Source organism: Anopheles marshallii, chromosome 2 (assembly GCF_943734725.1).
Source record: "Anopheles marshallii chromosome 2, idAnoMarsDA_429_01, whole genome shotgun sequence".
NCBI lineage: Eukaryota > Metazoa > Arthropoda > Insecta > Diptera > Culicidae > Anopheles > Anopheles marshallii.
Genome location: NC_071326.1, coordinates 19,914,077 through 19,931,136, shown reverse-complemented (window position 1 = coordinate 19,931,136; position 17,060 = coordinate 19,914,077). Strand labels below are relative to the sequence as shown.

The following is a 17,060-nucleotide window of genomic DNA, read 5'->3' as shown; positions in this document are numbered from 1 at the left end:
TTCCATCCAGTTCCGTGTTTTCCTCGTAGGTGTTAAATACTGGCTCACGAACCGTCGCGCATACGATTAGTGTGTGCTTTGCCGTATCGCGTGCGTAAGAGTTGTTCAGTAAAGTCTCATCCAATCTAACAATCTCATCAATATACCCCACGCGGCATCATTACGGCTCCCACTTGGCTCGTGTCTAGTAGCCGCACAACCCATACACAAACACACACACACACATACACACATGATATGCAGTTTTTGCCCCCCTGCAAGACGGCAGCTGGTTGTGCTGCAGGTTAGTTTTTTTTTGTGCAATCAACAAACTGTCGTTGTTTCCCATGCTGTATGGAGTACTGATGAGAAAATCCGTTGCCATTCGATCGTTCCAGGATCGTTGCTCCGAATCAGATTCGATTCCTTGGGAATTGTAATCCATCCGAATTTATATAAATATCCCAGCGATAAATCCAAGGTTAGATTTAGATCTCACCTTGTTATCCTATTTAAACAACAAATGAACAACAAAATCTTCACCGATCGGAACCTTCAAGAATTTGCATTCTTGTTTTGAATCTCCAACCTCAAATCTGGACCTGGGATGCAGAAGATCCAGGTTTTTAAAATGAATCCGGATTGATGCGACCAAAGATCTAATCCAACAACCTAATCCGGATCCACCTCCGGAACAACAATAGTATGGGGCAGTCGAGAACAAATGACAATTAATGTTCTTTGTGTAATAAAATTTGGACAACTTATCTTAAGAAAAAATAATCAAACTGCAAATTATGTTTAAGTTATTATATGTCTAAATACAAATTCCGATTATATCGATGTTTTTGAACCTGTTTCTATTTGTCAACATCTCGTTCGCAAGGCAGTGTAGGAGAACAAGGCATAACGCAGCTTGAAACAAATAAAAAGAAATAGCTAAAAAAAAACAGGTTGCAGCGCGTCCCGGGGACCATATGATCGCGCGATCGTTGTGTGCGTTACGCTACTGTTGTGCGAGATGGAAGGAGGTCAATCTATCCGCAAGGGAAGCCACAAATCGTGAAAACCTGTTTCCCCACATGTGATGTGCGCAAGCGGCCAGTTTCGTAGGTCAAGAAGCGGAGCCACAAGCGAACTGCATCGGTTGCACTAAAGACCACTTAAAGCGCCAAAAGTATCTTCCGCGTACGGTGCGCGCACACACGCGGGAAATCACCGTTCGCTGTACTACCGAGACGGTAGTACGTACAGAATAGAATCTGGCTCACAAACAACAATTGCCCTGAGATGACGCACCCTCGTTCTTGCAGTTCTTCGTTTACTCTTCAAACCCTTTTCATGAGCTCATCCACAGCCACCGGCAGCCGATACAGCCGCGTGTGGGATTTCACCCAAGGGTTGATTTTTGTTTTACCGAACCGGGACGGAACACATGCTGGTCAGTGTGTATGCACAGGGGTACGCGCGCATGTGGTACACTTATCTCGGTCTGGGCAATGTCAAGAGCGGTCGGGCTTCAGTAGTGGCATTACGTCATTCTAAGAATAATTTTTGCATCGCGGCGTTGCCATTGGGCAAGCGTTTGAGTGAAATGTACTGCGGTAAAAGAAACAAACTGCATCACAAATTTCGTTTCCCCCATGATGATGATGATGTCAACGTGATTCATGCGATCGCTGCTACGGGAAGTGATCGCAGTTGCTCTGACGCAGAAAAAAAAAAAGTTTATACAATGCGAAAATGAACCAAAGGGAGCACCCAAACGTGCCATTTTTCAAAGAAAATCTTGGTTTTGGAAGATCTCGAGAGCAGAGAGATTTTATGAATCAGTGATTGGGATAGTTGTCAGTGGTGGGCAATCGCAGACTGCCTTGGATTGGTAGTTTAAATCGAAAGCATAAGTCTTCAAGTTCAAGTCCAAACTTCAACTCCTCCAAGCAATCAAACAGAAATACTTGGGTAAGGTATTATATACCCAACTTCTGATCACTTCTTGTAACAGTAGAACGATCTTGCTAGGATTTTCCTGTCAATCTCGATGTGTAGAAGACTCATGTCCAGTACAAGCACCGAGCCGGTTTCACACAGCATCACATAAAAATAAATAAAACGTATTGAAACCCTCAAGTAATCAATCAACAACGAGATTGTCAAAGGTTTTATCACAACCTGCCGGAGCTACGATCGTTTAATCAAAGAGGGCGCCACCATCGGCATGAATAAAAAGGGCTGCGTTGGAGGATCGTCTTTGTTTCTTTGTTGTTGCAAACACCCCAAAAGACCGTTATAAATTGTAATCTACTCACCATACTCAGAGTTGTTAAAAATATATTCTACATAAAAATGCTATTGACTCAAAAAAAAAACACTCTTTGTAAGTCAGTAGCTGAGCCACGAATTAAAACAACTTGCTCGAAAGCAAAACGATCGTTTGCCTGTGTAGATCAAGGCTCTGCTACTGCAAGCGCTGTTTACGGTACATATTTTCGTAGACAAACAAATACCATTGTGGGTGCACTTGTTTCCACAACCATTATGGCAATGAATAATTGAACCGAATGACACGAAATCTTCCCATTATTCGAAATTCCAATTTGACAAACCGTTGGCAAAACTATGCAAATGTGCAAAACACCCGGATAACAGTAGAGGGTAGTGTGATAACTCGCAAGTCGGCCGTACTGTTTATAGAACAAAATCGTTGAGCGTGTGTCGACCTACTCACGATAACTTCCCGAGCGGACCACACCATTACGTCATAAAGTATTCAGCCACATAAATTATCTCTCTGTTGCTTGCTGCGTGCCACAGCTGCATATGCAGCTATAGAAGCCGCGCTGTATCGTGTTGCAAATTGCAGCTACACATCTGTATATATTACCGCAAATAGCAAACAATAATCGCAATGATAAAGTGTCGCTTGACCACCCCATCGACACACGACCATCTTTTTTTTTTTACTCCCTCAACCGCCGGTGTCACGTTTATGGGGGAAGATTTGATTTGCTGTCCCGAGCAAAGGCTAAAAAACCCCGCTTACTAACCGTGTCTGTGCTGTGCTGGTGGTTCCACACACCGCACTATCGTGTTATCGATCCAATAATGAGCACCTTCAGGACGGCTAACGTACGTAACTGACCGCACGCGCTGTACCGCTGGTCCGCTAAAAAGTGGTTCACATTTCGTTCTGAGTGTGGTACGTAGTTGAACACCAACTTAGAACCACACCGTATGAGTAACCAGTGTATGCAACAAGCAAGACATTCAGTGCATTCTTTGCATGGCCGGAAGGAATCTGTAGAAAACTGTCGTTTATATCGAGGGTGGTGGTTTACTATCGCATCTAGTGACCTCCCCCTACAATCTGGCCTCCCCCTCTGTCCCGTTCAAAACCCCACACAATATCTTTGTTCTGGGTCTGAGAAACGGGGACCATTGCATGCCACTAATTGCAACGTCCTTTGGTGCAGTTTTATAGCTCTTTCTTGTTTCGGTTTCATAACCGGAAGGTTTTTCTGCACCGCACACACAAGCGAACGGCAAGACAGGTCATCGATCACACCAGCAGGCCAACACAGCCACAACCTTCGGGTTGACGGGACTCCTTTGCAGGATAGGGCCTACTGCTGCACAAAGTTCGGCATGAGTTTTGTTTGTTTGACATTACTGGGTTTTGACGGCTGGAGTTCTGTTTCTTTTTGTTGTTGTTTCCACACCCAAGGTTATAAAATGTTGCACAAAAAAAACAAGTAATTCTTACACGTAATGCCCTGCAAATTGCCACACGATTACTATCTGGCATTGGTTTCAAGGTTTGACCTATTGGTTTGCAGTGCTCCACGTTTCGTTCAATATCGTGTCACAATGTGTATCAAATTACAACATTCTTCATCGCGAATAGTGGTTGAGAATGTGGTTTTTCAAAAGACATTTTGTATATTCTTATAGGCTTAGTCACGTCGGTAAAAGAGCGTTCCAGAACGCTAATTTCCTGACCGTGTCCGGGTCATCAGTTCCATATCAGTGAAGCAATCCATCATTCAACGTCGACAGTTTTCCCATTTCGCGGTATTTTGTAGCTTTTCGGGAACATATTATTTACCTTGCAGAATATTAAAAGCCAACGATATTCACACCTTGGCTGTCATTTTAGAGCAGGTGTCCACTCAGAAGTTCGAGAAGTAGGTCAATTTATGTCATATGGTTTAGGGGAACCTCAGAAATATTACATTTTGAAGAGACAATGTACACAGCCAATAGTAAAAATAACTATATAGCGGATGTTTTAAGTTCAACTGCCTATATTGGTCAGAAAAATTGGTAATATCAATGCTTAATAAAGAAAAAAAACTATTTTAAATCAAAAAACCGTTGACAAGTACTAACAAATTGTGTAAGGAATGCTTTCTGTGACATTATTAACCTTTAGCTGGATAGTCAGTCCTGCGTACGGGGGATTGTTCCGGATGGAGTTTTGGATTTTGGTATAAAAACCGGTGCCGCTACCATCATGGGGGCGTAGAGAATATCTGCAGATATTTGAGTCAATCAGTACACAGGTTTCCGAGAAGACCTTCTTAGAGATATTTGCTCTCCAGGCTGTAACTTCAGTAATTATGGTTAAAATTTTATCAGATGTTACTGAAACTAGCATTTCCAAGAAAATGATCGCTGCACAAACATTCCAGGGTCTATGATTCTATCTGGCAAAGTCGGTGCTATGCCTGCATAACAAATACCTAAAGCTAACAGCTTCTTTTTAAACAAAAGAATATAAAGGATTTCAGTCCTAACATGGCACATTCTGGTGTTATTTTTTAGAAGAATCTATAAATTACACGAACATCCTGCATTAACTGACAAAAAATCTTCTACATCCTCCCTGGAAGTGCATATCAACCCACTTCAACTGCAGCGACTGCAGTACACCACGTGCTTCCAAAATTTAAGAAAAAAAACACCAAAAAACTAAAGTTCCCCCAATGCAGCATTTTTGCCTTCCAGAATGTGGTTTCGCCACTCAAACAAAAACAAGCTCCCACGCCGGATTTGGCGTGTGTGCTGTTGGCATTCCGTTGGCAAAAACCCTTGCGTGCGCAAACAACACACACACCTAAACACATTTCCGGGTGGTATTGAAGCAGGATGCAGGGTGCGTAGGGAAATAACGCGTAGCCAACGTACTACAGAGCGTAAATCGAACGGAGCAGGCGTTTGTTTGAATGAAGCAAGAATGGCAGCAGCAAGGATGACAGGATGTGCGCGGAACGAAGGATTTTTGTTTTTGTTTTCTATCGCGCTCTTTCACTCGCCAAATGGAACCAGTGTGCCAGTGGAGTTTCCTGCTCGCACCGGTGGACAGTATCCACGCAACAGCTCGTGTTGTTAGGCACAATTTATTTTCCTTAATCTCTCCCGTTTTTCAGTGGTTCTATTTGGAGCTATGTTTTAATACTAGGCACGATTTTGTTCTGGTGCGTAGTGGATTTTCACCTTCATGAATCAAATCCAATTGAGTGTGCACATTTGATTGAATGGACAGAAGCACGTTCTGAATGTAATTGATTGTGTGAACGTTGCCTTTCTTTTTAAGAGCTCAGCTCACTTTACTCGATCGCAATGGATCTGTCTTCTAGTAAGCTATCGGTTGCTATCGCTCGCTATTGCTGATCGTGTAAAAACCATCGCTGGAATGCACTTGTTGCAGTAGACAAAAGAAACATCTCAGCAATGAAAGTGCCTTCGTCGGTATCGCTTTACAAAACCTGCATGTATTTAAATAGAATAAGCATTAGCCCAAAACCAAACAACAACTCTGTATAGTTGTTAACTGTCTGTATCTAGATAATGGATAGATTTACGTTCACAGAATGTCACAGTAGTTTTCTAGTAGCCTACCCCAACTTCTCGTTAATCTGAGGATTTAATAAAGGGGTTTATTTGAAAGATAAAACCTTTAAAAAATTAAATGCGCAAATATTTAAACAACGGTGTACGATACATAATGTACTAGTAGTGACTTAAAGCGTTAATTAGCTGTCAAAGGATGGGCGGAGAAAGTTTATAGTACGGAGAGAGGGTTGTCCAGTGTTATTCTCATAACGTGCGCAGGGCACCAGATGCTAACAAGGTCAGAATAGATTACAAACATTGGCGTTTTATTCATTCAAAAATTTAAATTTAATGTTTGGGTCAGGTCAGTCCAAAGACTACTCATACGAAATGTTCTACCGCAATACTGTCCAAGAAACACCATGTTTAAAAAGAAGCGATATTGTCCCTGAACACTTAATCCTGTTCAACCAGATGGGGCACCAATCCTACGTAGGAAACCAGTTCGATAAAACCAATCGATAAATACATAAATGCACCTTGCGTCTTGCAATACCCATTAGGCTTTTAAGGTCCCAGTATTTACATGATTCTGTTGCTTTGTTATCGGAGCTTATCCAACACTGATGCTTACTGACTAGAAAATGGTTATCTTAATCGTTTTATAATACACCGCGGTACTTTATCGTACTGTCAGTGACATTTCAATATTGCCTTTGTGTTGCGCTTATTAGGATATGCGACCATTGCATGACAACAAAAAAGCAATCAAAGCATAGCAGCACAAAGGGGATCTGGGTTCAAATGTCGACTGGAGAGCTCCAAAGTATCTAAGGCAACATATTTCAAAGGTTACTTCAAATCACATTTAGACTGCGAGACAAGTGCGAGATTATACTACTTTTCCAGTGAGCGCAATGAAACCAAGAACATTCACCAGCCGGGTATGATCGACTATGTGGTAAATGACGTTTCGCACTGTAAAGTTCCGTTCGCGTCTTTCACGCTTTGTCGGTCAATTAAGCTGATACACTCTCGCGCTCAAAACCGCTTGAAATGAACAAGAATCAATCACCACCGTTCTATCTGTGCCGAGCTGGTCATTATCGTCCGCACCCTGTACTGCTCCTCCCGTCGCGGTTTACACGTGCCCGATCACTACCCTAAAGGGGCTGGGGTAGAAGAACAAGCGGCATTCCTTTAATACCGATCGGAACGCAGCAAGTGTTGTGTGCTACTGCTGGTACTTTTCCTCTCCAATCACATGCACAACGGAGCGATTAAGCTACGTCGATGACTTTTTGACACGCTCGCAACATAGGAACACTTCCTCCCGTTCATTGAAGGGATGTCTTGACACACCTTCACCGGTGGTGTGAATATCGTGATGTAAGGAGAAGAAAGAATGTTGCGATCGTCTGCACGGGATATGCAAATCGGCGGCTGATTTCGTCACCGCCCGCCGAGGAAATTGGTACGGTTCACTTGTTACACTCTTCATCGATCATCATATTCACCACCAGCACCACCACCAACTAGTCACCATTCATTTTCACCATTATCACTTGTCATCCTAATCTAATCGCAGCAGCCCTTCTCTTCCATTACACGGAAGGCACACTCACACATGGGCATTCCATCACACCACACCAACGCGATATTCTTTGCGTCGCGTTTCCTCTTTTTGCTCCACGTTTCACGCACGACCATCACCAGCAGCGCACCGTACCGCCAGCCGTATACTTGTTCTGAGCGCGCATACGTGTGTGTATGGGTGTAAATGCAGTTGCATATCGTGCCATGCAGAAAAAAGACGCACACACCACAACGGGTTCGCGCAAAAACGAACGCGCGACACGCGAACTGCAATTGCAAATGATTATATCACACTTTGTTTCGATGAAGCAAGACACTCGCGTATATGGGACTTGTTTTGCATATGTGTGATACAAGCCAGCCCACAGAAGAACCACACACACACACACACACACACATACACACGTCAGATTGCCCTTTTTTGTTTTCGGATTCTAAGGGTCTTTTGGGGGTGTGGGGAATGATAAAAAAAAACTATTCCAATATTCTGCGTGAACTTACGCGCACTCATTCTCACACGCGGTAGGCGTTGTTGAAGATTTTCGAAGACCTTATAGTGAGGAGGTCAGTTTTCATCTCTCTGAGGGTTCCCACACTGCACAATGGCACAAGATCTTCGATTTAGAACACTCATCATCATCTCACCCCCGGGGCCGTTACATTAGAATCGAGGACAATAGACACTGGGGAGGTAACGTATTGAGGCGACGCGTTGAGAGCACGGTGAAAGATGGTGTGGTGATGGTGAAAGGTTATGTGAGTCCGTCTGGACTTTGGAACTGATCGGTTTGAACGGCAGCAGCCACTGCACGGAGCTACTACTTGCCGAACAGAAGCAGAAAATCGGATTTCACTTACGGAAGATCACACCTCAAACGATCAAAAGACCTGCACGCATCCGGTTAGGACACAACGGCAAAAAAAAAAACATATGACCGGAAACAGTTGATCACAGAATGGGGAAAAAAGATTGCGCAAATGATAAAATGAAACGCAACGCCGTGTGTCTGTGTGCTGCGAGCGATGCACCGTAACTGCAACGGCACAGCTGTGTGAGCTGCGGCGACGATCGACACCATCGCTCACCCACTAGCGCAAACACACAAAAGCAGGCGTTGGCAATTTTGGTGAGAGTGAGAGCAACAACAAAAACACACATCACAGCACTAGCCCTTCCCCCATGTGTATGTGTAGTTTCCGTGAAAATGCATCACTCTTCTTCTGCTGCACCACGATGTACTAATGTGTAGATGTGTTTAATTTGTGTGTTTATCGCAAATAAAGGGAAAGAGAATTCGCTTTGTGGAGTTGGTGAGAGTGGTGTGTTTTTGTTTTTAGCGCGAATTACAACCCGTTCGCGAGGGAGAGGGAGCGATTGAAGACACAATTGAGCGAGGGAGCGCGGACGACATTTTAATGAATGTAAAAATGTACAAAGCCGCGAATATGTCGCGGATTGTTGGTGCAGTTTTCTCTCTTTCTCTCTCTCTCTCTCTCTCTCGCTTTATTTCTCTCTATCTCTCTTTCACCTCGCCAATATAATCCTGTTCTAATCGTTATCTCACACTAAAGTGCACGCACAACTCTTTATGTGTTTAGAATGCTTTTTTTGCTACAAGTCGTGTACGAATGTGTTTTTTCTGCTATTCATAGCAAATTCCTTTTTTCTGCATAACAATAAATTCATCTTTAATAACACATCGGTGCAACTACGCTTAGCGGAGGAAAAATGACAAAAATTGCCTCCTTTGCAATGTTGTTAGTTGTTTATCATCAACCGATATACCGGTTGGACATTCCCTAAAATGTGCACGCGATACCATATACAGTAAAGTTGTTTAAGCTTTACTACCAATCGCCACCGTTTTGTTATCCGTTTCCACGATTCCGTAAACTGTGCTTGCCATATTCTATCTATTGCGGGAACTTCGCTGTTAGTGTTGTTACAGCCCTGCTGAATATTTAGAAAGTTTAGCCGCCAGGCGTTTCGGGAAATTCCAGCCCATTGCCAATCAGCTGCTGCAAAACAGGTTTCGCCTCACAAGAAAAAGGGCACACCCGCGCACCCATTCTGTTTGGGAGAGCGATTGTGTGTCTGTGTGAGTGAGTGTATCCATTGGTACTTTAGTGGCTTTGTCCATAGAATTTGCAATGTAATGTGTAATTTGTACCTAAAAATAACAATATTGTTAAAAATTATTTTTCTCCTCGTCTTTCTCTTCCAGGTTTTGCCAATTCGATCGCCGTTGTGCGAGTGTAGCGTGTAAGCGCTCCCTTGTCTTGTCCACATCGCCATTCGCCAACACGCCAAACACGCCATCCATTCGACGTGCGTAGAAGTGCGTGTACATGCGAATGGCTCAACGGTGCATGGTGCGTGTGTGCGAATAGCTGCCATCAAAGCAAAGTAGGGGTGGCTTCTTTCATTGGTACGTTTTGGCCGGGTTTTCGGCGAAGGCGAACGGACCTAGGAAGTACCTAATGCGTACAGTTCCCGACACACCAATCTTTCAACCTGCTTGCCTGACCCGTCACGGGATGATATCATCACCCGATGTTATTTTTTCTCTCCTTTCGCTGGATTTACACACTAGAACACACCGCGGTCATGTGCACACTATTCGGACGCACTAGCAACGAAAAAGGGCACACCAAACAGGAGCAGGCCGCGGTAATGATTATATGACTGGGAAAAAATGTCTCCCCCCGACCTAACACCGATTCCCTTTCACATGGATTTGGCGTTGACTGGGCCAAGGGTTTTACAGCACACCAACACTAATTCATACACACACACACACACATGTAGGCCGGGGTGCCAGGTAGCATGGACTACGCTGACTCCCCCGGCGGGGACCTTTCCACTGGCTGTAATAGTGGGGCGCAACTGCACCACAGCGCAGTTATCGAAAGCACACAATGTTGCCACCTTGAGCACTTTGTTACCACTTTTTCATTAGGGCACATTCGAATTGGGAAAAAATCGGTGGAAAACCCCCCATCCTATACACGGTACGCACTTGGCAAGACGGTGTGGAGCCCGTTCCCTTTTTTTCGCCGCCCCACCCCTTCACACCCACCCTCGCGCACACACACCGTACCAGAACAGCACACTACAATGCAAGAAAAACGGAGCAGGCTTTTTACTGCATTTGCACATCTTTCAGGCATATTATCCATATTTCCGTGAAGTACTGAAACACGAGTAACGCTTTTTCGGACACACAATTACCTTTTTATCATTCAAAACGCACTAAATCCTAACTATTTCTCTTGCTGCTGTTCGTTTTTATGTTTAACATCCATTTTTTCACTCTCTTCGTTTTGCTTTTTCTTCGCTTCGGGGAATTTTTTAACGAAGACGTCAAAATTCGCCCAACATTGAACGAAAACGTCAAGATGGACAGCTTGAACCGGACGAAATTGCAGAGTTGATTTGTTGAAATGATGTAAATATCTTCAACATTTTAGTATCTCAGTTATTGAGAAACACAATTAGAGGCAAAATTATGTTGTACGTCCTCAAAATTATACTGTTTTTATTGTTTGGAAGAGTTGATTAAATAGCGTTTATATTGAGGTTGGGTTGAGTTGTGCTGGAGTTCAAAAGATTCCGTGGAATGAAAACAACCTCAACGTTGAAAAAATTTTACTGAAAATTTTATTCCTGAACATCTTGTTTCTACACAACAAATATAGTTACATTTTATGATAAATAACGCAACAAATTCTATGATATATACAGTATGACTTAATATGTAATACTATGCTTTTTATGCCAGCAGCTTTTATTTTCTACAAGGCTTCTGAAAGTGTTTTTGACAAAATTGGTCACTTAATATGTCTAGAATGCTTAAGAATTGCATTAAAAGGAAACGTTGTCGCTGTATGCTTTCTACATTACAGTAGCTTTATAGTGGTCATTGAGATTATCACATATTAATACATATTTTTTATCAAAAAAATCCATCAGTTAGCATCAGCCGCACACCGGAAACCAAGATTTCCTGCCGAACTGTCTTCTGTATTCTGCGATCGAGCTGCACATCGGTAGCGATAGCAGTAAGATTCATGGCAAAGATAAGATCCACCTTTCTTCACTCTATTCGGTGGATCACTGCCCGGTTTTCGCTGTGCAGTCGCTTCTTTCGGATCCCACAAATCCGCCGTCCATTCCCAAACATTGCCAACAATATTGTACAGATCGAACGGATTCTGCCGGAACGATGTTACCGGACAGGTGGTCTCGCATCCATCCTGCACCAAATTATTCTCCGGAAATTCGCCCTGCCATATGTTCATCATGTGCTGGTCCTTAGGCATCAGTTTGTTGCCCCAAGGGAAAAGTTTCTGCTTTCGTCCACCACGGCATGCCGCTTCCCATTCCGCTTCGGTTGGCAGACGTTTCCCTTTCCAGCTACAGTACGCTACTGCGTCATTCCAAGACACGTGCACCACTGGATGGTCCAGTCGATCTCTTATATCACGCGAAGGATCTCCCTCCGGGTGTTTCCAGGAGGCTCCCCGTAATTTATACCACCACGGTGCAGCAGCCACACGGTAGTCTTCGTACTGTTTGCGCACCTGGTCCGTCAGCAGCTGTTGAAATACAAAACTATCGCCAAACTTCTCTGCCTCCGTTGTGTAGCCAGTTTGCTCGGCGAACTCCTTAAACTGTGCATTAGACACTTCGTGCTGGTCGAGGTAATAGTCACGGATTGTTACCGGGCGTGCTGGTGATTCGCGATCGTTGACGAAAATTGGTTCATTTGTGCCGATAACATATTCTCCACCTGGGATGAGGCTCATCGCTTCGAAAAGCTTGGAATGTTCTACCAAGTCCAGTAAGCTTTCGTGGTCGTTTACTGCTTCCTGTGAAGATGGTGTATCAGGTGGGAATAGAACGCGCTCCTTCGGCAACTCTTGTCCTTCTGCATTTCGCTTCAATTTATTGCATCCACAATCACAAGTTGCGTACACCAAAAAACAGCATAATATTAGTAAAAGCGCGTTAACCCAGTTGGATCTGTTCATTATGCGTTGTGATGTAAACTGTTTGTCAACAAAGAGTTGCGGCAAGATCAGCTGATTCTAGATTTGTTGATGAAATCGTTGTCAAAAGAGCGAAATGTCACACATTGCCATTGTTTTCCTGTGTTCTTTTCAAAGAAAAACAGAATAGAACACTAAACTAAACTAAACTAAAATTACATCCAGCTCTTACCTTAATAAATAATTTACTGTAAAAAATCCGTTCAAAGGTCTGGAAAGCGCAACAGGAAAACCACAAAATCCTGCCTCACAAAGAAACTCAGTATTCGATCATTGGTGCTACACACGCACCATTTCCATCGAGACCAATGTTTGTTTATATTTACGATTTGCTGTCAAGACATCCATTCGAGCGAATGGAGAAAGCATAATTTCTTTTCGGGGCGGCCACTGGAACATGGTAAGAACTCGAATGATTACCAAACATTGTCCTGAGTGTGAGGTGCAGGTGGCGATTGCGTCGAAGAAATGTTCCTGTGGCCATGTGTTCAGTATGCGGCAGTCCAGTGCAGCCGTGTACGAGCCGCCGACACGCACGAAAACGGGCAAACGTAAGGCGGCCCAAGCAGCGTCCGCCAGTTGCAGCGATGGTCGCAAAGGATCTGGCCAGGTGCAGCGCCGTCGAACGAGTCGGGTTCGTCGCGAAAAGCCCAACTACTACGATTCACTACAGTACGAAAAGAAGAAAAAGAAAACGAAGGTGGGCACCATCCCACGGTTGTCCCTGGATTGGGAGATTTCAAGCACCATTAACGCTCATTGTGTATTTCTGCAGAAATCATCAAAATCATCCCTTTTTAAGGGAAAGGATGCTAAGCAAACACAACTCATCACAGCAAAGGATACGCAAGCTGCCCGAGCTAATCGACATGCAAACCGTCGAGCGAAAAAGGAAGAGATCGACGGTGGTGGAGATTTGGCCGCAAAGTAAAATTACATTAACATTAGCTGAGGAAAACAGAAATATTAACTTCTGCTCTCTTTTCTCTCTAGGCTGCCGTTCGATAAGCAGGAAGTAGCCGCTATTATATTATCGGAAATTAATCGTAAAATTGGTTCCGTAGTGTGGACTCAGCCCTAAGCCCTTTATGTCACGGAGAAATGGCGCAATTATTTTATAAACCATTCCGAGTTTAAGTTGGCCCGAATACAATACTTTAAATGTAACTTGAATACGGCGTAGTTTCTTTTCCCACCTGAATGTCTCGAAGCAGGCTGCGTTCATTGAAAACAATCAGTTTCCTTGTTCGAACGGTTGCGTTCTGTGGCGCTGTTCGAAAACTTCAACGTACGTCAGCGGTTTCCATGGGGACGAACGGTCTACAACACCGAGAATAACACTTTCATAGCCCAAACACCTTCATTTAACGCTTTGTTGTTCTGTACAGTTGTGTGTTCCGAGCAGCAGCTACGTTGTCCAAGTTATTCCTTGTCACCCGAAAGTGGGTCAGTCGTGTACCAGCGAATCATCGAACAACTTCGCAAGGGTAGTTCGAGAGGTTGTATAATTAATGCACAGAGTTTGTGCAATGTGTCAGCAAACTTCATACTTTTCCTTGATAACGTGTGCCCAACGATAGTGAAACGCTGTACCGTAACATGGCATCCGAGTTGGATGCGACCGTTTTGAAGAAAACGCAAAGTTCTCTCGGCAAATTTGTCAAACGTCCGGCACTGACCGATAAGTTGCTGCGTAAGCCACCGTTCCGTTTTCTGCATGACATCGTTCACGCGGTACGTTTATCGTTCGTTCCCCGATCGGCCGGATCGATATCGCCGGTTTGTGGTCAGTTTAAGTAATGCGACGGAATTTGGTGTGCGTGTTTTTTTTTATTTCCCAATGCAGATCATTCGAGAGCATGGCCTGCTGGATGGTTTGTATACCGTGGACGAACTCAACTCGGACAATATTAAGGATCGGGATTCAAAAATGGCGTTTCTACAGAAGCTCATTGACGTCGTTAGTAAGTAGAGTTAATGGTGGTTCGCTGGTTGTTTATTTGGCATCAATCCTTGAGGGTATCCTGTTGACATAGAGACACGCCACGCTTGGCGGGGACTGAGCAACAGACACAAAATCGTTAGAAACTCCTAAATGTTTTACCCTTCCTGCTTTCTGATATCTGCATATCAACGCGACAGGCCTCCGCTTTTCCTTTCCATTTCGATGACCTTGTCAGACCTCAAACCAGATGGCCTGTCCAGTGGTCAGTGGTGGGTGAATATTGATTTCCTTTCGTATTCTGCTATGTCGGCATCCTTTTGCTGAATCATCGTATTGTTCTACGTCGCGGCTGTACATCTTTATTAGTCGTAAGCTCTTGAATTCTTGTGTGGAAAATTATATAAAGTTCCATCAAAAATTAAAATTCAGCTTCAACTTCCTAACAGAGACATAAAAATTAAAATTTAAAATAATTACCTGTGTATCTTCAGACAGGTCGTTTAATGCCACACACATAAATACATGAAGCGTTGTACACATAAAATAACAAGGGTTTTTGGTTATCCTCTGTAAATTTCAACAAGTGAACTATGTGGGATAAGCAGATGGCTACAAAGTCTGTATTAAAAAAATCGAAAAACAGGTTATGTCTACTTTGGACTACTAAATACTTAGCCACGAAAACACATGCTTCTCAACGATTCACTTATCTTGTGTATTCCCTCCTTCTCCAGAACTGACAACAGGCCTTGAACTAAAAGTTCGTCCTTCGAAAATAGTGGCCGGTTTGGAACCGGAGCGCACCAACGAACTCCTCCAGGCAGTGGCAAGCGCTTTGGAAGAAAAGCTAAGCACAGCAGACATAGTGCGACAATACTTAGGCGACAATGCAAAGGTAAACGGAACCACCAATGGTTCAACGAACGGTGTACCCGAAACAAATGGCACTACCAAGGTTGAGACACGCGAGGACAAAAAGGCAAAACATGAAAAGACGAAAGAAAAGCCCAAAGAGAGGGAAGAAAAGCAAACAGTCGGCGATAAACGAAAGGATAGAACCGCCAAAGTCGGAAAGGAAAAAGATGTTTCTAAGAATGCTTCATCGGTACAGCAGCCGGAAAGCAGGACGGAAAAGGGAAAATCTAAACCGACCGGTACCAAGGTTGCTAACGACGCTGGTAAAAAGAAACCCGACAAGCCTAGCAAAGGGAAAGAGAAAACACTCAAGCGCATATCGTCCATACCGGAAGAGCAACTTCCTACGGTCGTACCGGTTCGCCCAGATCCGATAACAAATGGTGCGGAAACGGTGGCAAATGGAACCACGCACGATGGCCGCAAGCGGAAAGATTCGTTGAAAGAGTTTGGCGAATCAGTAACTATGGTCGACGCAAATGGTGAAGATAATGCTGTACCGTCGGCCGATGAGGAGCACGAGAAGCGGAAGCAGCAGCCCGGTAGTAACAGTAGCAGCCGAAGATCGTCGCTGAAGAAGCAGAACAGTTTGACGGCCAGCGAAAATAATGCACTGTCGGAGATGAACCAATTCAATGGATTGCACAGTTCGCTCAGCAGGCAGGATAGTGGTGGTATGATGGCACCTGATGGGCCGGGACTCGATGAAGCTGGGTCCGCTGATGTAGCACCGAACCGAACGCCAGAAGTGTTGGTAACGGTAACACCAAACGAATCGAAACCGACCACAAAGCCGGCGATACACCGTCAGCAGTCAGTCGAGACAGTTATGAGACCGCGGACCAGCCTGAGGCCGCCGAGCGTTCGACCACCATCTGCTAGACCGGGTGCACCGCGTCGGAAGGAGAAAAATGTCGAGGTAATACTGCAACCGAACGAAACGCAAAAGCTCGGCGAAATCAACGTCAAGATGGAGGTGTTTAACAGCGAGCTGCTGGACGATGATGGTGAGAATTTGATCGTGATCGAGGACCCGTCAACCGTCACCGATGATATCGTGTATGGAAGAATGACTCAAGACCCGAGTGGAGCCACCGAAGAGACGGCAACACAGCAGCTGTTGCAGTCGGCCGAGCAGGAAGAGCAACAGGGCCATCTGGTGCAGCAAATTTTGGAAACGCAGAAAGAATTTTCCACCCATACCGGAACGGACAGTGAGATGCTACGGAAGGCAGATATGGTAGATGTATTATTGAATGTTTCGGATTTGTTTCTTTTTGTAATAGCGCGTGTTTTTCCCTTTCAGGAATGGACCGCCGGACAGAGGCAATCGTCAGCGAAGCAGATGGAATCGTTGCGCGAATCGATACAAAAGCTGACACGCTCCGTCAATCCGCTCGGGAAGCTGATGGACTTCATCCAGGAAGATATCGATTCCATGGAGCGTGAGTTAGCGAGCTGGCAGCAGATCTACACCCAATCCATGGTGGAGCTAAACAAAGAGCGCAGGTACAATCGATTCCGCAAAACGTTTTAACATCCATTAATTTGAACCTGTGTTAATTGCTAGTGCGACGGAGAACGCGATCGAACCGCTGAAGCAACAGCTGCAGCAGATTGAAGTCAACATCAAGGAGTACCGTGAAATGATCGACACCACGCGGGGTAACATTTTGCAAAATGAGCAGAAAATCGAACGGCTGTACATGACGGAAATTTAGCGAAACGTTACGCACGA

The 17,060-nt window shown here is 44.4% G+C and overlaps 3 protein-coding genes across 3 annotated transcripts; 2 read left to right on the top strand and 1 right to left on the bottom strand.

The window, feature by feature from the left end:
- Window positions 1–11,379: 11,379 nt before the first annotated feature.
- On the bottom strand, window positions 11,380–12,444 carry LOC128716479 (formylglycine-generating enzyme). Its single transcript, XM_053811342.1, has one exon. The coding sequence runs from the start codon at window positions 12,442–12,444 to the stop codon at window positions 11,380–11,382; it is 1,065 nt and encodes a 354-aa protein (XP_053667317.1).
- Window positions 12,445–12,811: 367 nt separating this feature from the next.
- On the top strand, window positions 12,812–13,543 carry LOC128708893 (UPF0547 protein C16orf87 homolog). Its single transcript, XM_053803872.1, has 3 exons — window positions 12,812–13,162; window positions 13,238–13,389; window positions 13,456–13,543. The coding sequence occupies exons 1-3, from the start codon at window positions 12,860–12,862 to the stop codon at window positions 13,541–13,543; spliced, it is 543 nt and encodes a 180-aa protein (XP_053659847.1). The 5' UTR covers window positions 12,812–12,859.
- A 518-nt stretch (window positions 13,544–14,061) lies between these two features.
- Window positions 14,062–17,043, top strand: LOC128708207 (TRAF3-interacting protein 1). The gene is made up of 5 exons (XM_053803167.1): window positions 14,062–14,196; window positions 14,309–14,426; window positions 15,142–16,562; window positions 16,629–16,831; window positions 16,893–17,043. Exons 1-5 carry the CDS (start codon window positions 14,062–14,064, stop codon window positions 17,041–17,043), a joined length of 2,028 nt encoding a protein of 675 aa, XP_053659142.1.
- The last annotated feature ends 17 nt before the right edge of the window (window positions 17,044–17,060 follow it).

Coding starts and splice junctions, on each gene's coding strand:
- LOC128708893 (XM_053803872.1), top strand. CDS start 12,860: ATGGTAAGAACTCGAATGATTACCAAACATTGTCCTGAGTGTGAGGTG. Junction 13,163..13,237: donor AGAAGAAAAAGAAAACGAAG/GTGGGCACCATC, acceptor GTATTTCTGCAG/AAATCATCAAAATCATCCCT. Junction 13,390..13,455: donor GGTGGAGATTTGGCCGCAAA/GTAAAATTACAT, acceptor TTTTCTCTCTAG/GCTGCCGTTCGATAAGCAGG.
- LOC128708207 (XM_053803167.1), top strand. CDS start 14,062: ATGGCATCCGAGTTGGATGCGACCGTTTTGAAGAAAACGCAAAGTTCT. Junction 14,197..14,308: donor TGCATGACATCGTTCACGCG/GTACGTTTATCG, acceptor TTCCCAATGCAG/ATCATTCGAGAGCATGGCCT. Junction 16,832..16,892: donor GAGCTAAACAAAGAGCGCAG/GTACAATCGATT, acceptor GTTAATTGCTAG/TGCGACGGAGAACGCGATCG.
- LOC128716479 (XM_053811342.1), bottom strand. CDS start 12,444: ATGAACAGATCCAACTGGGTTAACGCGCTTTTACTAATATTATGCTGT.